The sequence below is a fragment of the Amblyraja radiata genome, chromosome 16 (genome assembly GCF_010909765.2).
Source record: "Amblyraja radiata isolate CabotCenter1 chromosome 16, sAmbRad1.1.pri, whole genome shotgun sequence".
NCBI classification, from domain to species: domain Eukaryota; kingdom Metazoa; phylum Chordata; class Chondrichthyes; order Rajiformes; family Rajidae; genus Amblyraja; species Amblyraja radiata.
This window is the reverse complement of record NC_045971.1, coordinates 12,125,870-12,145,630: the sequence shown is the minus strand read 5'-3', so window position 1 is coordinate 12,145,630 and position 19,761 is coordinate 12,125,870. Positions and strand designations below refer to the sequence as shown.

The 19,761-nt window shown below is 41.6% G+C and overlaps 1 protein-coding gene across 1 annotated transcript in view; it reads right to left on the bottom strand.

Annotated features, from left to right (window-relative positions):
* nsf (N-ethylmaleimide sensitive factor, vesicle fusing ATPase) overlaps nt 1-19,761 on the bottom strand; it is a 178,612-nt gene that overhangs the window by 144,579 nt on the left and 14,272 nt on the right. The window contains exon 3 of the mRNA XM_033035096.1: nt 3,566-3,665. Coding sequence (XP_032890987.1) covers nt 3,566-3,665 — 100 coding nt within the window. The remainder of the gene's footprint in view (nt 1-3,565; nt 3,666-19,761) is intronic.

The window sequence follows — 19,761 nt, the reverse complement described above, 5'->3', positions numbered from 1 at the left end:
GAACCAGGTGAGGAGAGGAGATGGAAGGGATGAACAAAGGGAGAAGAAAACTAGATGGACAGGTGAGTGTGCACAGAGGAGAGCATTTGAGGTGTGGGTTATCCTGAATTTTCCAATTTCAAATTCAAATCATTGGGTTGTAAGCTATTAAAGCGGAATACAAGATGTTCTTACAATTTGCGTTTGGCCACTTGGCAGCAATGGAAAAAGCAGAGGACAGCCACTTCAGTGTGGGAGTAGGGGGAAGAGTTTAAATGGCATGTAACCAGAAATTCTAGACAGCCTAGCAAAGAAAGTGCAGGTGCTCGGCTAAATATTTGCCTCGTCTACAGCTGGATTCACCATATAGGGAAGGCCTCATCGCAAGCACCAAATGCAGCAGGCTAGGCTGGAAGAAGTGCTGGTGAACCCCTGCCTCATCTGGAAGACCTGTTTAGGTCCACAGGCATTGATGGTGTTGCAACTCTTACAGTTGCAGGAAAAAGTGCCAGAGGATGGAAGGAGTGGGTGGAAAGGAATGAATGAATCGACCAGAGAGTCACAAAGTGAACGGTCCCTGTGGTAAGTAAAAAAGGGAGGGAGGGGGAGGGGGAGGGAGGGAGAGGTAGGGGATGGATATTTAACTGACGGTGGGATCACAGCGGAGCAGGCAGAAGAGGCAGAGGATGATATCTTGGATGCAGAGGCAGATGGGGTGAAAAGTTAGGACCAAAGTGAGGACCAAAGTGTGGCAAAATTAAGAAGAGGGGATGGCATGAGATAGGTCAGGCGGAAATATAGTGAAGGCAGCTGTGGGAGTGTGTGGACTTATGAATGTCAGTGGCAAGTCCAACTGCCTGTTTAAATAGACTTATGGCAGGTGAAAGAAACAAAATCAACCAAAAAGATTTGAAATTATTGAAATAAAATAAAAACAGGTAAATTTCCATTATGATGTATTAGAAGTAATGATAGGCAACAGAGTACAAACAATAGTTTGTACTGCAGAGGGAATGGGGTTGGAGCCTCAGTTTAAGGCCACAGAGGATGCGAAGATGACCTAAACTAGGAGTAATACCAAGTCACCAGCTGTGGCACAGACTTTGTGGCAGAACAAAGCCCTCAGCTTGTCTTCCCAAAGCTGCCTTTAAAGAAATTGAGGCTCAAACATAACTGAACGAGAAAAAACAGTAGTAGAAGAGAGAAGTAGGGTTAAATGTAGTTTGCACACATTCTAAAAGTGGCTACAAAGGCAGGTATCAAATAAAAATTAACTGAAGATTAAGGGATGTCATTTGGAAAAAGATTAAAACAGAATAAAAAAAATACAAGGGATGAAAACTGGCAATGGAATCAGCTCAATTCTGAAATGCACCGTAGTAACATTTGGATAAAAGGATTAGATTTGATGGAATTGAAATGTGCAGATAATACTACAGAAAATCAAATAATATTGGTGAGGAATATTGTCAAGAGAATGTAATGAATATATGATATTCAATACCAGCATACCAGAATGTACGCTGGTAGAATAAATTGAGAACAATGTGACTGTTAAAGAGCAGAGGGACATGGAAATTCACTTTCATTAATATTAAAGGCAGCTCTGGGTGATAATCTTGTGAATAGCTTGGTAGAATTTTCTGTTTAAAAATAATAAAGCATACGATTATAATATCTGGAAACGTTAAGACTCCAAGTCAGGTGACCATGCTGACCCACTCCAGGGAAGATGCTGATCCTTTAAAGACAGTGCATTATAGATTTTTCAAGACTCATTTTACTGCCATAACCATATAGATTAGAGGAAGATGCAATAGAATTACAAAACAAACAGAAATCAGACAGAAGATGATGTTCCCTGTACTCATGAACTCAACCAAGATTAAATGCAAAATTAGAATAGAACAAAAACATTTCATTTATTTTGTGATATTCAGAGTTAGCAGCTGATGTGGGCATTGTTCAAGGTTAGATTGGAGAGGTGGGAGGAAGCAAGATGAATGACTCATCCCTCCGCTCTTTATACAGACTGTTTTTTCTCTCCATTCTCAATCTTGACCTGAAATGACCTGAATTATTCCCCAAGCCCCCACCCCCACGGATGCTGGTCTACCTGCCGAGTTCCTCCAGCAGTTTAATATTTTGCTTCAGATTCCTACATCCTGTGCCTCCAATGATAAAGATAAATATGGATTAAAAGCCAACGAGCAATTTCAACCAATGGCAATTCCATGGGCTTGGACACAGTAAGAGGGATGGTGCACGTTTCTGATGTAGTCAATCACTTTAAATAAAGTCTGCGGAAATCAAGTTGAATTAGAAGGGATAATGACCATCACCACTACCAACATTAAGTCAGTGCTACAGTGTGGCAATCCAGTGTGGGATTTGAAGTAACTTTAAAGTAACAGCATATTTTAATACTTGGGTACAGCAGTTTTGCATATACAATAAACTCACATAATATACTTTCTGTCTACTTAGCAGTCCTGATATTCTAACATCTGACTCATCAGCTGCTAATTCCAGCATTCCCTCCAACACATCGCAGATCTAGTTCCCACACTCCCATCAAACTTAACTGGCTCTGTTTCCCAGTTCACTGAAAATACTACTGAACTACATGATAGCTAATAAAGTCAAGTGCCTGGGAGTATTAATTGTAATAACATCCAATAGTCCAGAAAGTCTGCCAGTCCGGCACCAAGGTCTTGAGCATACCTTCCACCCCATCAGCCGTCGCATACAGCATATAATCCTCCAACATTTTCGCCACCTCCAACGGGATCCCACTACTGGCCACATCTTCCCATCTCCACCACTTTCTGCTTTCTGCAGAGACCGTTCCCTCCGAAACTCCTGGTCAACTCATCCCTTCCCACCCAAACCACCCCCTTCCCAGGTACTTTCCCCTGCAACCGGAGGAGATGCAACACCTGTCCCTTTACCTCCCCACTGGACTCCATCCATGGACCCAAACAGTCTTTCCAGGTGAGGCAGAGGTTCACTTGCACCTCCTCCAACCTCAACTACGGTATTCGCTGTTCCAGGGTCAACTTCTCTACATCGGCGAGACTAAGCGCAGGCTCGGCGATCGTTTCGTTGAACACCTCCGCTCAGTCCGTCTTAACCTACCTGATCTCCTGGTGGCTCAGCGCTTCAACTCCCCCTCCCATTCCCAATCTGACCTTTCTGTCCTGGGCCTCCTCCATTGTCAGAGTGAGGCCCAGCGCAAATTGGAGGAACAGCACCTCATATTTTGCTTGGGTAGTTTACACCCCAGCAGTATGAACATTGACTTCTCACAGATAGCCCTTGCTTTCTCTCTCCATCCCCTACCCCTTCCCAGTTCTCCCACTAGTCTTACTGTCTCCGACTACATTCTATCTTTGTCCCACCCCTCCCCTGACATCAGTCTGAAAAAGGGTCTTGACCAGAAACATCACCCATTCCTTCTCTCCAGAGATGCTGCCTGACCTGCTGAGTTACTTCAGCATTTTGTGTCTACCTGTCATTTCATCACTGCAGCCTTCTTTTTATGTTAAGATTAATGACATACCCAACACAAAGTAACCATCCTTACCTGTGGCAGGCTGAAGGCAATCCTCCCTTGAGGCACAGTGGAATGACTTTTCGCCGTGAAGACAAATTTGTGATTTGGACTGGTTTTGACGAGCACATGTCTAGAATGAAGAAACAAGATGGTGAGGCACTTGAAATGAAACTGAAAAATCAAATCCATATGGTGAAACTAAAGTTCATTAGTTGATAAAGCTGAACATGTCCAAATAAGCTGTGATTCCAGCAGAGTGCATGGACAATTAGAACATCATGCAGGGATGCTGCACCAGTACTCAGTCACTGCAGCACTCCTGGATGCTGCCATGAACTACAAAGCCACAATTTACCAAGGGCAACAACCAGCCTTGCATCGCATCTTCCAGGTCTTTTAGGAAACAATCATTCCAGCAAATCCCTTCAGTCAAACTCTCCATTTCTCACCAGGTTCTCAGTGTTCCATAAACAATGTCAATAATTTGTTTCCTATTCCGAGCAGGAATTTTTTACTCAAAAATGAATTTTGAGAAAGTAAAAAATCAAATCAATGAGTGTAGGATGTTTTACGTGGCCCATAGAGATTTCAGCAAGGCATTAGCAAACGCCCACATTCCATTCAGTAGAAGATACAACAGATGAGATGATTAAAGCACGGGTAGCACAGTGGCGCAGCAGTAGAGCGCCAGAGACCCGGGTTCCATCTCCCCATGAGCCGCGTGGGTTTTATCCGGGATCTCCGGTTTCCTCCCACACTCCAAATACGTACAGGTTTGTAGGTTAATTGGCTTGGTATAAGTGCAAATTGGTGCGTGCGTGTGTGTGTGTGTGTGTGGATTACTTCTGTTTATTAGCAAAAGCCAAAAAAAGCAAGGTTGTGCAAGTGCCATGCCTGTGTATAGTTCTGATCATGCCTGCATACATTCTGGTCATGCCTGCGTGCACTCCTGATCATGCCTATTCAGGAACGATGACATGTCACTGGAGAGGGGAGAGAAGAGGTTTGTGTCCAAAGCTACAAAGCAAGAAGACACTAGGTGGGCTAGAAAAGGTGTCAGTCACTGCACTGGAGTTTAATGAGACAATAATTTTGCACAAACCGAGTTAAACGTATCTATATCTATCTTATATTACTAAAAGTCTGATCTTGACCGCTTTTGGCCCACTGTGGTGCGATTTCCGAGAGAACGCCGCCGATTTCCGAGAGAACGCCGCCACCTACAGCCGTCATTTTTGGCCACCTCACTCAGAGCCCCCCTCCGCCTTCCGGGACCGGAGGATTTTTCCCATCGATTAAAAATCAGAGAGATATTAACGTTTTTTTTAAATTCCCCATTCTCTCTACTGCCCCCGCTGGCGGGAGGGACTATAAAACCCGGAAGTGTAGTCCCTCACTCAATCTCTGCCAGACCCAGGAAGTGAGAGGGTCACAGCTCTCTGAGCTGCAAATAACACTGAACGCACGTCTACTCCACGGTGAGTCCCCTTGTTGCGGCTGTAAGGTGGCTGCTGCCCAATTGTTTGCCTCGCCTTTTTAACAAGTTTGTGTTCACAAAATGAATTTTGGTTGTCGGGTGGCTGCTGCCCAATTGTTTGCCTCGCCTTTTAAACAAGTTTGTGTTCACAAAATGAATTTTGGTTGTTGGGTGGCTGCTGCCCAATTGTTTGCCTCGCCTTTTTAACAAGTTTGTGTTCACAAAATGAATTTTGGTTGTCGGGTGGCTGCAGCCAAATTGTTTGCCTTGGCATGGCTTTTAAAATTGTTGCAACAGTTGGCTGCCAGCCCAAGAATCCATTCGGCCCACAATGTCTATACTAGCCCTCTGGATACCAGTACCTCCGGCCCGCAACAACCATACTAGCCCCGCACCCCCCACTGGCGAGCAATATTGGAATTGGTGGAGAGGTGGAATATTGCGTTGGTGACCAGCCCTCCCGTGTGCTGCTGGGACCCAACGGGTCCCACTTAGTCTAGTATACTATTAAAAGTCTTGACTTGTTTGGCTGTCTGTCTGTCTGTCTGTGATCTCAGGAGCTACGTCAAAACAGTACACAATAGCGCGAAGATTTTTTGCAGAATTTAACTCAGTTTTTTCCCCGTGGTCGTTCACATCAAGTTTCTTCACATTTGATGTTATATTTCACAAGTTATTGATATTTCATGGTTTAAAAAAGCCAACTTTAACAAGAATGGGATATCACAGTCCTACACCTGACATTTGCAACAATGTTGCCATCATACAACACTTACTCCAGCTCCTGGCAGGACTGGAGGGGGAGGACGAATTGGTAATGCAATTGGGGAAGTGCAATTGTAATTTTTTTTTACGTCCAGTGCTGGGGGAGGCAGGGGAGTGCTGGAATCTTATGTTCAGCAATGGATTGAGTTCGGGGACCACGCCTCCCGTGGGAGCTACAGGTTAGTGGTGCTATATTACGTTTTGGGACCAGGCCTCCCATGTGACAGGGACCCAACGGGTCCCAGTTGGTCTAGTATCTTAGTAATATTCTGTTTAGCTTCAACCTTGCTAATCTAATCCTTTGTCACATGTGAGCCATTAACTTAACATTATAGTCACATGTTGATAGCTGTTGGGCTATTCAACAGGTTGTCTCAGAGCTTAAGCATTTTTTTTTTCCATCTGACATCCATAGAGAATCAACACAATTATGGCATTGTGGGTAATCATAGGGAGCAGTGTTTTGCATTTGCATTTTGCTTCCTGGCTGCAGAGTTTAACTTGCTCAGAAATTCATTAGACATATTCTGAAATTGATGAAATGCAGAAAAAGGTTTTCTATGAAGAGGCTAAAGCACAACTATATGTAAAATAGCTCACTGGGTTATAATCAAATGTTAAATGTATCACAGTAAAGACAAAACAAAAATAAATGCTATCAGAAGGGAATTTGCTATGAACATCAATATCTAATTTGCAATTTGAGAATGTCAAGCTTTTCCACTCCATTTCAAGCCAGGCCTTGAATCCAGATTTTGTTTCTTCACCAATGTCACACTGAAGTTTTAATTTACTGAGAAACAAGTAGTTTACATACAGCATGTTTTTTTTGAAAATACCTAAAACAGTGCCCTTGGTAATATTTCAATAAAGCTTAATGTACCAATGAGATATTTAAGCTATGAGCCTTCATTAACTGCAAAATGTAACTGTCATCAAGCGTTAATTCTCATTTTTGCTTTGTGCTTCTGTTTTACTCAGAATTAGACATAAGGAGATTTAGCTACAAATCAGAAACTGCGTCACAGTCTATCAAGTCCGAGACTGAAGAATTAGCACTGGCACAATAGCTCTGGTCTTGGAACTATATTTGGCATCTGGTCAAATCACATTTTCTTAATCTCACTTGCATAGCACTGGTCAGTGTGAAAAAGCAATGCATCAGCAATCTTTCAAGGTCAATAGTCTCAAAAAAGGCTTGAGATAGCTGCATCTGGCAGCAGAGCTGACTGCTAGAAAAATGTAAAAATTCTGCCTCCACACTGCTCCTGTGAAGCTGGTACTGAACGAAGACCAAATCACAAGCTGAAAATCTGGCTTAACAAGACTAGCATTAGAAAAACTGAATCAACTATGTGAACTGCATATAATAATTTGGTATCAGTGTAAAATTCAAATAAATTACAACTATAGTTATGGTGTTTAAATCAAGATTAATAATAATAATAATACATTTTATTTATGGGCGCCTTTCAAGAGTCTCAAGGACACCTTACAAAAATTGAGCATGTATAGGAAAAACATGTAAGGGGAATGAAATAAATAGTAGAGACATGACTAGTACACAAAGTAAAGACAGAATTCAATACAAAACACAGCATGAGGCAATTAATGCACAGATGAAAAGGGACGGGGACGTGGGGCTAAGGATAGGCAGAGGTGAAGAGATGGGTCTTGAGGCGGGACTGGAAGATGGGGAGGGACACGGAATTGCGGATCAGTTGGGGGAGGGAGTTCCAGAGCCTGGGAGCTGCCCTGGAGAAGGCTCTGTCCCCAAAACTGCGGAGGTTGGACTTGTGGATGGAGAGGAGACCGGCTGATGTGGATCTGAGGGACCATGAGGGTTGGTAGGGGGAGAGGATGTCAGTGAGATATGTGGGGGCCAGATGGTGGAGGGCTTTGTAGGTGAGGACCAGGATTTTGTAGGTGATCCGGTGGGAGATGGGAAGCCAGTGAAGTTTTTTGAGGACTGGAGTGATGTGATGCCAGGATTTGGTGTGGGTGATGAGTCGGGCGGCTGCGTTCTGGACCAGTTGGAGTCGGTTGATGTAGGTGGAGCTGATGCCAAGGAGAAGTGAGTTGCAATAGTCCAGTCGGGAGGAGATGAAGGCATGGATGAGTCTTTCAGCAGCAGGCGGTGTGAGAGAGGGTCTGAGTTTGGCGATGTTGCGGAGATGAAAGAAGGAGGTTTTAATGACATGGCGGATGTGAGGCTCAAGGGAGAGGGTGGAATCAAAGATCACGCCAAGGTTGCGAGCCTGGGGAGATGGGGAGACAGTGGTGCCGTCGATGGTGAGAGTGGGGTTATTGATTTTGCTGAGTGTGGCTTTGGAGCCTATGAGGAGGAATTCTGTCTTATCGCTGTTGAGTTTGAGGAAATTATGTTGCATCCAGGTTTTTATAGCTGACAAACAGGAGTTGATATGGGAGAGGGGGGGGTTGTGGGGGGATTTGGTGCCAAGGTAAATCTGGGTGTCATCAGCGTAACAGTGGAAGTCCAGATTGAAGTGGCGGAGTATCTGACCAAGGGGGAGGATGTAGATGATGAAGAGGAGGGGGCCGAGTACGGAGCCTTGGGGAACGCCTTGAGTGACTGCGGCTGTAGCAGAGGTGTGGTTGTGGAGAGAGATGAAGTGGGATCTGTTGGAAAGGTAGGAACGGAGCCAGCTGAGTGCAGAGCCTTCAATGCCGAGGTCCTTGAGTTTGAAATTGAGATTGAGACCCAACTGCTGCTTGCAGAATCTTTTAAATGCAAATTCTCAGTCAAAAATAAGTTTTTGCTTGTGATAAATGTCTCCTCCAAGAAGCGACTATAACCCACTCTTTTGCTTCCTGCATAAAGTTACAAAACTTCTGGAGGGGAATTTTTGATACCTTTTCCAAAATACTTAAAATTAAATTGGACCCCGATATAAAACTGATCACATTAGTTATGTCAGAGGCCTGTTCTAAGCTAACGATATTTCAAAGACGTTTCCCCAACTATGGCCTAATAACGGCGAAAAAATTAATACTTAAATTTTGGAAACAGACAACAGTCCCTACAGTGAAGATGTGGATTACAGATATGTCCGAGACACTACATTTGGATGACATTAGGCTTGTCTTGGCGGAAAAACCAGATCAATTTCTTAAGACATGGACACCCTTCACTGAATTTTTACAACAATAGGTATGGTGAAACACAAATTTAAATTTAAATGCGATGCTATGTTGGATGAGGCGGGGAGGGGCAAGGTATATCTCCATTATTTCTTATTCCTCTATCTTTCTGCTGCACTGCTTTGGTAGCTGTAAACACGAGCCAAAGTCTATGTGTGATTTAAACACATCTTTAATGAGCACTTAGCAGCACTTAGGACAACAGGTTATCAATACATCCTGGCTGCTCGAACTGAAGTGCCGGAAATGGGGCGTTAGTATAAGTGTTATGGAGGGGTGGAGTTAGTGGTGCTGGCTTGTGTGTGATTGGCTCACATGCACCATCAATCTACAGTAGCTTAGGACTTTTTCTCGTTCTTCTCTATCCTTTCATTTTTTCCTTTCTTCTTTTCTTGCTTTCCCTTTCTTTCCTTTTTTTCATTTTTACAATTTAGGTTATAAGGTTGAAAATGAAGCTGTACAATAATTGTATAATTCTAGATGCCGAACATTTTATCTTTGTACAATTGCTTCTCATAAAATATTAAATTTTTTTTAAAAAGTTTTTGCTTCTCAACAAGGATACATCAATAAACAAAAGTAGACTGTAAATATTAATCTGCTTGACACATTAGCAGGAAAAAGTTGGTTCATACAGCTGAGTATGTAGAAAGGGCGAATTAGATCTGAATAATGAAAATTTAAATCAGAAAACTTCTTGCCCATTGGCGAAATATAAGGGCCAAATATAACCTTTATTCCTAACACAAAACGGCCTAAAAGTTTACGAACTCAAGCGAATGTGATATTGCAAGGCAGCTGAAAGTAAATGATGACATTACAATATAAAGCCTAACAATAAGTAAAGTTAATCACTGGCACAATAAAATTATTATACTTATTAGCATGTTATTGTTTAAACTAGCCAAACTCAACTGCATTAGATGGTGTAGAAAACCCATGTCCAATGGATCTCAGAGTGACATTAATTGATAGCCCCAGCTGGATAGGATAGACCACCAAATCCACCAACTTGTATTGAAGTTACCATCTTTACACAACAATCAAGAGGTAAATGGAAGCTACTTCCTGCACATATCCAGAAAGTCAGAGATAAAATTCCTTTGTTCTTTGGCTAGAGGTTTCATGACCTTGTATGTTCAAATGATTGGTTAATCAAATCAACGGTGCAATGATGTACACAAGTCTTTGAGCCACTTTAAACAAAAGCTTGAAGATCTGCACTAATTTTAATGATTCCTCCGCTAAAGAATGCACTTCATTAGGGCAAAAGTGGAGATTATCGTAACAATGACAAAGATTAGAGCTATTTGTTATTCAGTATTTTGTCGTCACATAAAAACAATATGGCTGCATCATATGCAACAAAGGTGGATGGAGGATCAAATAAGAAGCTTAGTTATAGAAAAAGAGTAACTATTTATTTCTACTGGTCAATTAATTAGCAATGAATGGAATTATAGGTCAAGACGTAGAAGCATAAACAGGAAGTACCAAAATATATAACGATTAATCCATCAACAATGACAGTGAAGGTCACGTCAACTTATTACAAGGATACAGTACATCATACAAACAGACAGTATTTATAAGGAGATGGAATGCAAAGTTCTAAAGCTAAACTAAAATTGTGACCCAATTGGCCAAATAGGCTTTGTCAGATTTTCTAAAGACAGGGCAAAGTTGCTTAACTGGAGCTGAGAAAATTAAATAATGTCAATGACTGTGACATAGTCAGAACCATGGACAGCAGCCATAGACCACTCAGCCAATGGCAATTATCAGGCAGGACTGAAGGGCTAGTGCACCTGAATGAAATAATTGACAGTATTTGCTAATGTCAAACTGAACTAAATATTTATTGGCACAATATTTAAAAGAGTCAACAAAAAAATACAATGCACTATTCACATATTACTCTTACATACACAACTCCAAAAATCCCTCTCTTCATCAGAACTGCCCCCTCCATCGACTCCTTTAAATCGAGGCTTAAAACCTATTTCTCTCCCTAGTGTTTTTGAGGCCTTCTGAGGGGGCGCTGTAAACAGTTTATGTATGTATTGTTAGGTTTGTGTACCATTGTATAATAATAATAATAATAAATTTTATTTATGGGCGCCTTTCAAGAGTCTCAAGGACACCTTACAAAAATTTAGCAGGTAGAGGAAAAACATGCAAGGGGAATGAAATAAATAGTAGAGACATGACTAGTACACAAAGTAAAGACAGAATTCAATTCAAAACACAATATGAGGTAATTAATGCACAGATGAAAAGGGAGGGGGACGTGGGGCTAAGGATAGGCAGAGGTGAAGAGATGGGTCTTGAGGCGGGACTGGAAGATGGTGAGGGACACGGAATTGCGGATCAGTTGGGGGAGGGAGTTCCAGAGCCTGGGAGCTGCCCTGGAGAAGGCTCTGTCCCCAAAACTGCGGAGGTTGGACTTGTGGATGGAGAGGAGACCGGCTGATGTCGATCTGAGGGACCGTGAGGGTTGGTAGGGGGAGAGGAGGTCAGTGAGATATGGGGGGGCCAGATGGTGGAGGGCTTTGTAGGTGAGGATCAGGATTTTGTAGGTGATCCGGTGGGAGATGGGAAGCCAGTGAAGTTGTTTGAGGACTGGAGTGATGTGATGCCAGGATTTGGTGTGGGTGATGAGTCGGGCGGCTGCGTTCTGGACCAGTTGGAGTCGGTTGATGTAGGTGGAGCTGATGCCAAGGAGAAGTGAGTTGCAATAGTCCAGTCGGGATGTATGTAGCACATTAGGATTAGTATCTGCACTGATGTACAGCACTTTGGTCAACCCGAGTTGTTTTTAAATGTGCTATACAAATAAAATTGACTGACTGAATTGACTGAAAAAAAACCGCAACTGCACTCCTTTGCCGCAATACAATAAAATGGTTACAATTAAAACTGCTACTATACAATTCTAGTTAAGATATCCACGATATGATCAGCTCATAAAAATAAAAAAAGTATGCCAAATGCTTTTAATTCACACTGCCCCAGAGAAAGTGGAGAGAGACAGACAGGCAGACTAATAAAAAGAGTACTTCATTCCATTAGCATTTTAATGTAATGTGATTAAGTTAATACTGTTCCTAATGTAATGTGTCATGAGCAAAGGCCCAGACCCAGAACAAAAAAACACTAAGCATTAGAAATGGAAAATGTAATACAGATATTACATGGCATTCAAGCATGCATTGACTGCATCTCAGTGCATTAAAGGCTTGGAGACACATTTGCAACCCAATCAAATTCTATAGTCAACTTTCCAGTAAAAATTCCACAAGGTAGATCATACCAAAACTAGAGTTTTATGTACAGTTCTGATCACCACTACACAGAAAGTGTGCGATAGTGTAATTAGGGTTTGCGGAAGATGGATTTGAGGATCAAGGGGCAAAGCTGTGTTCTGGACTCTCAGTAGCATAAATCGAGTATCAGGGTTATACCCAAGGGAGCTGGGAAGGCAATTTTTAAAACTGCACAAAACAGCATGTGAAGGAAACAGAGAAGGTTAAAAAGTAATCATGATCAAATTAATGGACAGACAGATGAAGACATTTGCTGCTGACAAGTTACAAATTGTACTAATCAAGAGAGTATTAAAACTGAACTGATCAATCATGTTGAGACTAAAAACTAATCAAGGGCTAGACCCAACAAGTGAATAAACAACTCTTCAGGGAAGGACAAAGTTCCACTGGCAAGCAACATCTCCATGGAAACCAACTTACATAAAGTGAGCCTTCTATGTCCAGGACATAAGAGACCAATAGTGAAGAGTCAAGTGGAAGCCCCCTTCGCTGGGGAAAGGTCAGAGGATCTGGATAGTTCAATATTACATATCTCGCCATTCACCTTGTATGGATAATATACCAACTTGTTTTAGTAATTGTTTTAGTACAGGCCATCCTCAGGCTACAAATTGGTTCTGTTTTTACAGTCATTCATGTCCATTTTGTTGGAAAATATGTTTCTATATACACTAAATCACTCGAGAAAATTACCATATCTCCATAGTATTGAGGCGGATGCAACTGGTTCTAGAGATGCTGCTGAGGTTGAGGCAATGAGCTCTGATCTCCTTTAATACTTTTTAAAAAAGCAAAAATGTAACTGTTGCTTTTACTTTTTCCTCTAATATGCGTTTGTAGCATCGAATACTCTCGATAACACTCCAACAAGTCTCGGTGCATCTTGGTAAATTAGTGTCTGGCTCTTTCAGCTTGCCAAACCTCCATCAAATTTCTTCAAAGCTAATGCCCGTCCTTCAGTTTTTTCCAGGATCTGGGGTTTCAACTTCTCATTTTCATCTCCTAACACCTGTTTTTCCAGTTCCATGAGATCTTCATTGCTTATCTTCAACATGAGATTTGAGCAAGTCAGTGACTCAATAACCTCAAGCATAAATGGATTATCAAGGACCACCACTTTCTCCAACACATAGAAACATAGAAAATAGGTGCAGTAAGCCATTCGGCCCTTCGAGCCTGCACCACCATTCAATGTGATCATGGCTGATCATCCACAATCAGTACCCCGTTCCTGCCTTCTCTCCATATCCCTTGAATCCGCTATCCCTAAGAGCTCTATCTAACTCTCTTTTGAATGCATCCAGTGAATCAGCCTCCACTGCCTTCTGAGGCAGAGAATTCCACAAATTCAAAACTCTCTGGGTGGAAAGGTTTTTCCTCATCTCAGTTCCAAATGGCCTACTCCTTATTCTTAAACTGTGGCTCCTGGTTCTGAACTTCCCCCAACATCGCAAACATGTTTCCTGTGTCTAGCTTGTCCAATCCCTTAATAATTTTATATGCTTCTATAAGATATCCTCTCATCCTAAATTCCAGTGAATACAAGCCCAGTTGTTCCATTCTTTCAACATATGGCAGTCCCGCCATCCCGGGAATTAACCTCGTGAACCTACGCTGCACTTCCTCAATAGCAAAAATGCCCTCCCTCAAATTAGGAGTCCAAAACTGCATACAATACTCCAGGTGTGGTCTCACCAGGTCCCTGTACAACTGCAGAAGGACCTCTTTGCTCCTATACTCAAATCCTCTCGTTATGAAGGCCAACATGCCATTAGCTTTCTTCATTGCCTGCTGTACCTGCATGCTTACTTTCAGTGACTGATGTACACACAGGTCTCGTTGCACTTCCCCTTTTCCTAATCTGACACCATTCAGATAATAATCTGCCTTCGTGTTCTTGCCACCAAAGTGGATAACGTCACATTTATTTCCAATTTTCTGGGCCAAAGTGCCTGTCCCTGTGCTGTACTGTTCCATGTCCTAACTGCCCAACCACAGCTCCATTCTGATAGGATGAATGCCAAATAGACTATTTTCCTCAAGCCTATTATCCAACACAGTTAAGATACAGATTCAATTAAGAATCAAGAAAAGTTCTGTGTTTTGCATAAATCAATATTCCATTACCAAATAGATATTGAGCTTTTATACAAGCAAGTTGTCAAATGATAAAATAAAGCCAACATACATGAACCTTTTACTCAAGTTTTCCAATGATACATTGTTCCTCTATGGATTATTGATCCGACTCTAGCAGTAACTAAAGAAACCCTACAACCTTAGAGAATGGAAAGAAGGGGAATGTACAGTAGTGTTTGACAGCTGAGTTAGTAGCATTAGGCTGAAGAAGGATCCCAACACGAAAAGTCATCTATTCACGTCCTCCTGAGATGCTGCCTGACCCATTGAGTTCTACGTGGTGGGTCAGCACTGTATTCTATGCAAGATTCTAGCATCCGCAGTTCCTTGTGCCCCTCGTCCATCTTATATCTGGCTACTACCCAAAGCCTTGGCACTGCAGTCATGATTTTATTGCCTTCAGCCATGCTTTTATTGCCACAGAATCATTGAAAACAATCATAAATAAAATTGAAATCGTACATTTTCCTGACAAACCATAGAAACTGCAAGAAATGGTTGCTTTTTTACCCTTCATTTTATTTGAACATAACATTTATTTAAAAGTAGGTAAGTGGCTTAGAGGGTTTCACTTAATGACATTTTAAATCATAGTGCCCAATTATTTTTGTTCAGGAAAATCCATGCTGACAATTGTCAGACAAACTATGTCCTGTTTGTCTTTTGCAACGAAATTTTGCTAAAGATCCACAGAAAAATCCCCTGTTTTTCCACAACCCGATACAATTCAAACGTACAAGATCAGTAAATCATAGAAAATAATGACATATTGTACACTGGGTTTATTGGTTTAATAAAACAGAGGCAGAGTTGCGGATTGTGAATTTGTTCTCCACGAGGTCAGCAGCACAATAACCAGCTTGAATCATAGCTTCACAATTCAGCCAGGAATTGGAGAACAGTTACAGCTGAACATCTTCAATGATGACATGCTGATATTAATTCTGCTCCTGGCACAGGAAACGCATCAACTCTAATTAGTCAGTGTCATTATTTGCATCCAAAAAAAACAAAGTCAGACATTACAAAAACAGGAAGAAAATGAGGATGGGTAGACAACAATCCGGCAGCATGAACACTGAATTCCCCAATTCCGAGTAATAGCCCCCTTCCCCCTTCTTATGCTCCACCCTGCTGTACACACATTTATCACACTATCTCCAAATCTCTCATAAACCCTGCTCCTTTCCTCTCCTTCATACGCTAATGTCCCATCTCAGAGGCCCCATTTCCCTTTTATCCCCCACTCTCTCCCCTTATTAATTTCCCCTTGCACTTGTATACCTCCCTCTGGCTTTACATTTCAACCCTCATCTCTAACACCCTTTCGCCTCCTTTGTCACTTACTCCATCCATCTGCCAATCCAACCCCCTCACCTATCACTTGCCAAGCTTTGTTCCTCCCTCTTTCCATCTTTCTCTCCCCCCCCCCGCACTAATCAATCTGAAGAGTCCCGACCTAAACTTCACCTACCCATTCCCTCTAAAGATGCTGCCTATCCCGCCAAGTTCCTCCAGTACTTAGTGTTCTCTTTACGATTCCAGCATCTGCAGTTCATTGTTCATAAGTTCTTAAGTTAATGGGTGATAGGAGCAGAATTAGGCCATTTGACCCATTAAGTCCACTCTGCAATTCTATCATGGTTGATCTACCTTTCCTTCTCAACCCCAATCTTCTGCCTTCTCCCCATCACCCCTGACACCCATACCAATCAAGAATCAAGAAGTAGGGTTTCGGCCCGAAACGTTGCCTATTTCCTTCCCTCCATAGATGCTGCTGCACCCGCTGAGTTTCTCCAGCATTTTTGTGTACCTTCGATTTTCCAGCATCTGCAGTTCCTTCTTAAACACAAGAATCTATCAATCTCTGCCTTAAAAATATCCATTGACTTGGCCTCCACAGCCTGCTGTGGCAATGAATTCCAGATTCACAACCCTCTGACCAAAGAAATTCCTCATCATTTCCTTCCTAAAGGGACGTCCTTTTATTCTGAGGCTATGGCCTCCGGTCCTAGACTCTCCTACTCATGGTAACATCCTGTCCACATCCACTCTACCATGGACTTGTGTCTCTGTAGCCACATAAGCTATGCTACCTTTATTCAATATTACACAGCTCTCCAAAATATCAGTCAACACAGCCCAGTATTCTTTTCCACACACAAAACCAAATCTACCAAACAGTGACATTTACAGAAGCTAGAAAAAAGCAAAATAATAAAATAATCAAGGTTATCGCACATAAAGAAAGAGCCTTGCATGTTCTGCAACACTGACAAAAATCAGGTGAGCAAATGGTTTATTTCCGCACTGCAAATTAAAAGGAGCACAGTCCTGCAACAAGGATGTACTTGGTGCAACGGACAATTATTCATCTTGGAAAAAACGCAAGGAATGAATGATTTATGCGGTTACATAAACTCAAATCACTTTAAAACATAAAAGCATCCACCTACAACCTTATTTTAATATTCAAAATGCCATCTGCAAAAGCACTGCAATTATCTTTGATATGCATTTGCACAGAAATTCCTACTTTTATTCAGTAAATCTGTAGCAAATCTCAAGTCTGCAGAACAAAATGTAAATGTGCATGCATTACATCTCTTTTGCCCATAAAAAAAAAAAAAAATCAAGTTACATCATACAGAGCCTTTTGAAGAGATGCTATGGTTGCCATTGGATCGTATCACAAAAACATTGTCTGCAACATAAATTTAAAATCTGAAGTCTTCATGAATAATTCTGTATTTCCAGTACAATTAATGGATCAGTTACTGCTCATAATCATGGACAAGCAATACCTTTGTGGACTACCAGATGAACTAATTAATAGATAGCAAATACTGTTGTTACTCTGCAAATTTTGTTTCTTCAACCAAGCAACCCACCTGATAATACGTAAGAATATGGGTACTTTGGAAAATGGCTGATGGTGCTTTGGAAAATAGGGGACAGTGCCTGTGAGCAAGGTCAAGCTGGCGGAGGTGACAAAACACCAGGTGCAAGAGGTCCAGGTGACCTAGCTGGTGCCCTCGAGAATGGATTTACGGAGAAACTCCAAGTAGCTTCTGCTTTTGTGAGTCTAGGATTCTGTAAGTCTAGGTTGCTGCAAGAGACTCCAGGTGGTTTCTGTTCTTGTGGTTCCTCTGATGCCATTAAGTCTAGTTGAACAGATGCTGAACCCAAGCCTGTGATTGGATAGAGGATTATTTGTTTACACTTAGTATCTGGGTGCTGAAAGGTGTTTGTATACATTGTTTGTAATTTAGCATAGTTAGTGCTTCTTAAAGTGTTTTATTATCTGTAATAAGTGATTGGCAGGTAGGGGTGGCCTCCCCATCGTACTTTCATGCTATTAGTGTCCCCGCCTGCGTTTAGGGGTATAAAAGTGTATGTAATTCGTTTGGGTGTATCGGTGTCTTTCTTCTGTTCTGTTTACACGAGGCTACTGTTGGCTTGCGTGAATGGATCTGAGACCGTCCCTGCAGAGACCACAAATAAAGAAGGGTCTGGGCTTCAGTGTTCTACTCCGTTTCTTTTACTGAACTAGGGATAAGATTAGATCCGGGCATTCACACACCAACCCAATATATACTAATAAAAATCCTTCCCCAAGTTATGACAGGGTTCTGTTTCTGTGAATTGTTTGTAAAGTGAACAGTTCATAAAATATATCCGCAACCCTACAACAGCCGGCCAATCTATTCCACTAGTCTCCTGAAAATTGTTTTTTGTCAGGAGTGTATAAATAAAGCTGGGGAGGGTCTGTATGATTTTTCAAAAGCGGGGGGGGGGGGGGGGGGGGGGTCTGTATGATTTAAAGATTCATTATTAAATGACATAAGAATATAGCTTTGCGTCTTGTGAACATAATTGCCAGATTAGGCCCAATGAAAATTGAGTCAATGTACAAAGTAAGCTGCATTTTGGAAGGGGCTAAATTGGAGTAAATTAGTTGTGCCACATCTATGTTTTACTGTTGTATCTCTGTTTTACACAGGTACATTACATTCAGCAAAATATATTAAATTTTATTACTTTAGGAAAAGATATGCCAGGGTGTGTTAAATTTGAGGATTTCCTCACTATTTTAGTTGTGTGACACCAAATAGTCATGTTAAACTTCAAGGTAGAACAAGTTTCTTACTCAACAGCTGGATGCAAATTTAAGAAAAACATAGCAGATGTGCAGACATTAACCTGGATATCATCATTCATCATAAAATCGTCTTTTGAGAGCAAAATTGCAAATTAATTCACACACCTGGGTATAGCAATTTCAGACTGGAAGCCTGCAATGAAGTGGATGATGCATTGTCAGTGTTAATTGCAAACCTCACTCCTGCGGTTACATCCCAAACCAAAGTCATCAGTTGAAATTTGACCCTGTGAATATACCTTTTCAACCATTAAAATGAAGATCACGAGAAATGTGATACCCGATACTGAAGTTATAATCCAATTCTCATATGGTCAACAAAAATAGTACATCTACTTGCAGAAAACAATATGAAGAAAAGGGAAAAATTCAAGTAAAAGGACTCTCCCGACGCCGGAACACCATCACCCGGCGAGGACGGCCTGGAACATCAGGCCTCCGTGAAGGCAACTGTGGAGGCCTCAATAGGCCCGACTATGGGTGAACATTGGGGATGGGACTGGACTTTGTGCCTTCCCCCATAATGGGAACCATTGTGGGGGGATGTTTTTATGTTTTTATGTTGAAGCTATTTATTATTGCTATGTTTGTATTCTTTTTTATGTGCTGCATTGGCAAAAAGAATTTCACTACACCTAGGTGTATGTGACAATAAATTTAACCTTTGAACCTTTGAACCTTTAATCAACTAAATGAGCACCCATCTTGTCAATGTACAGTCCCTCAGCTCTCCTACTGTTAGTTAATATTGCGCAGCAGAAAGGTGGTAAACCAAATGAGTGTTGTCATAGTCATGCCTAGCAGCAACAAAGGCATTGTATTAGAGATGCCTTGAGACAAGTCGGAATCAGACATTATGAAAATAGAAAAAAGAACCTTGGAGAAGCAAATGCAAGCTTAAAGCTCAAGAGTTTAAAAAAAATACCAGCAAGTTGCAATTGTACTAATTCAGCTTGCAGTGGTTGCTAGGATATGTTGATTGGAAGTGGGCGAGATTAGAATAAAGGTCTCAATGAGACTATGAGGTAAACAGACTGAAATGATGCATTAACTGCTATGGTTGAATAAAACCCAGTTCACAGCATAGTAGGAATCAAATCTATTGAACTAAGAACCACCCATCATTTGAGAACAAAAAAAGTGTAGGAATAAGCCAAACATCTTCTCAAGCTGCCTCCACTGTTCACTTGGT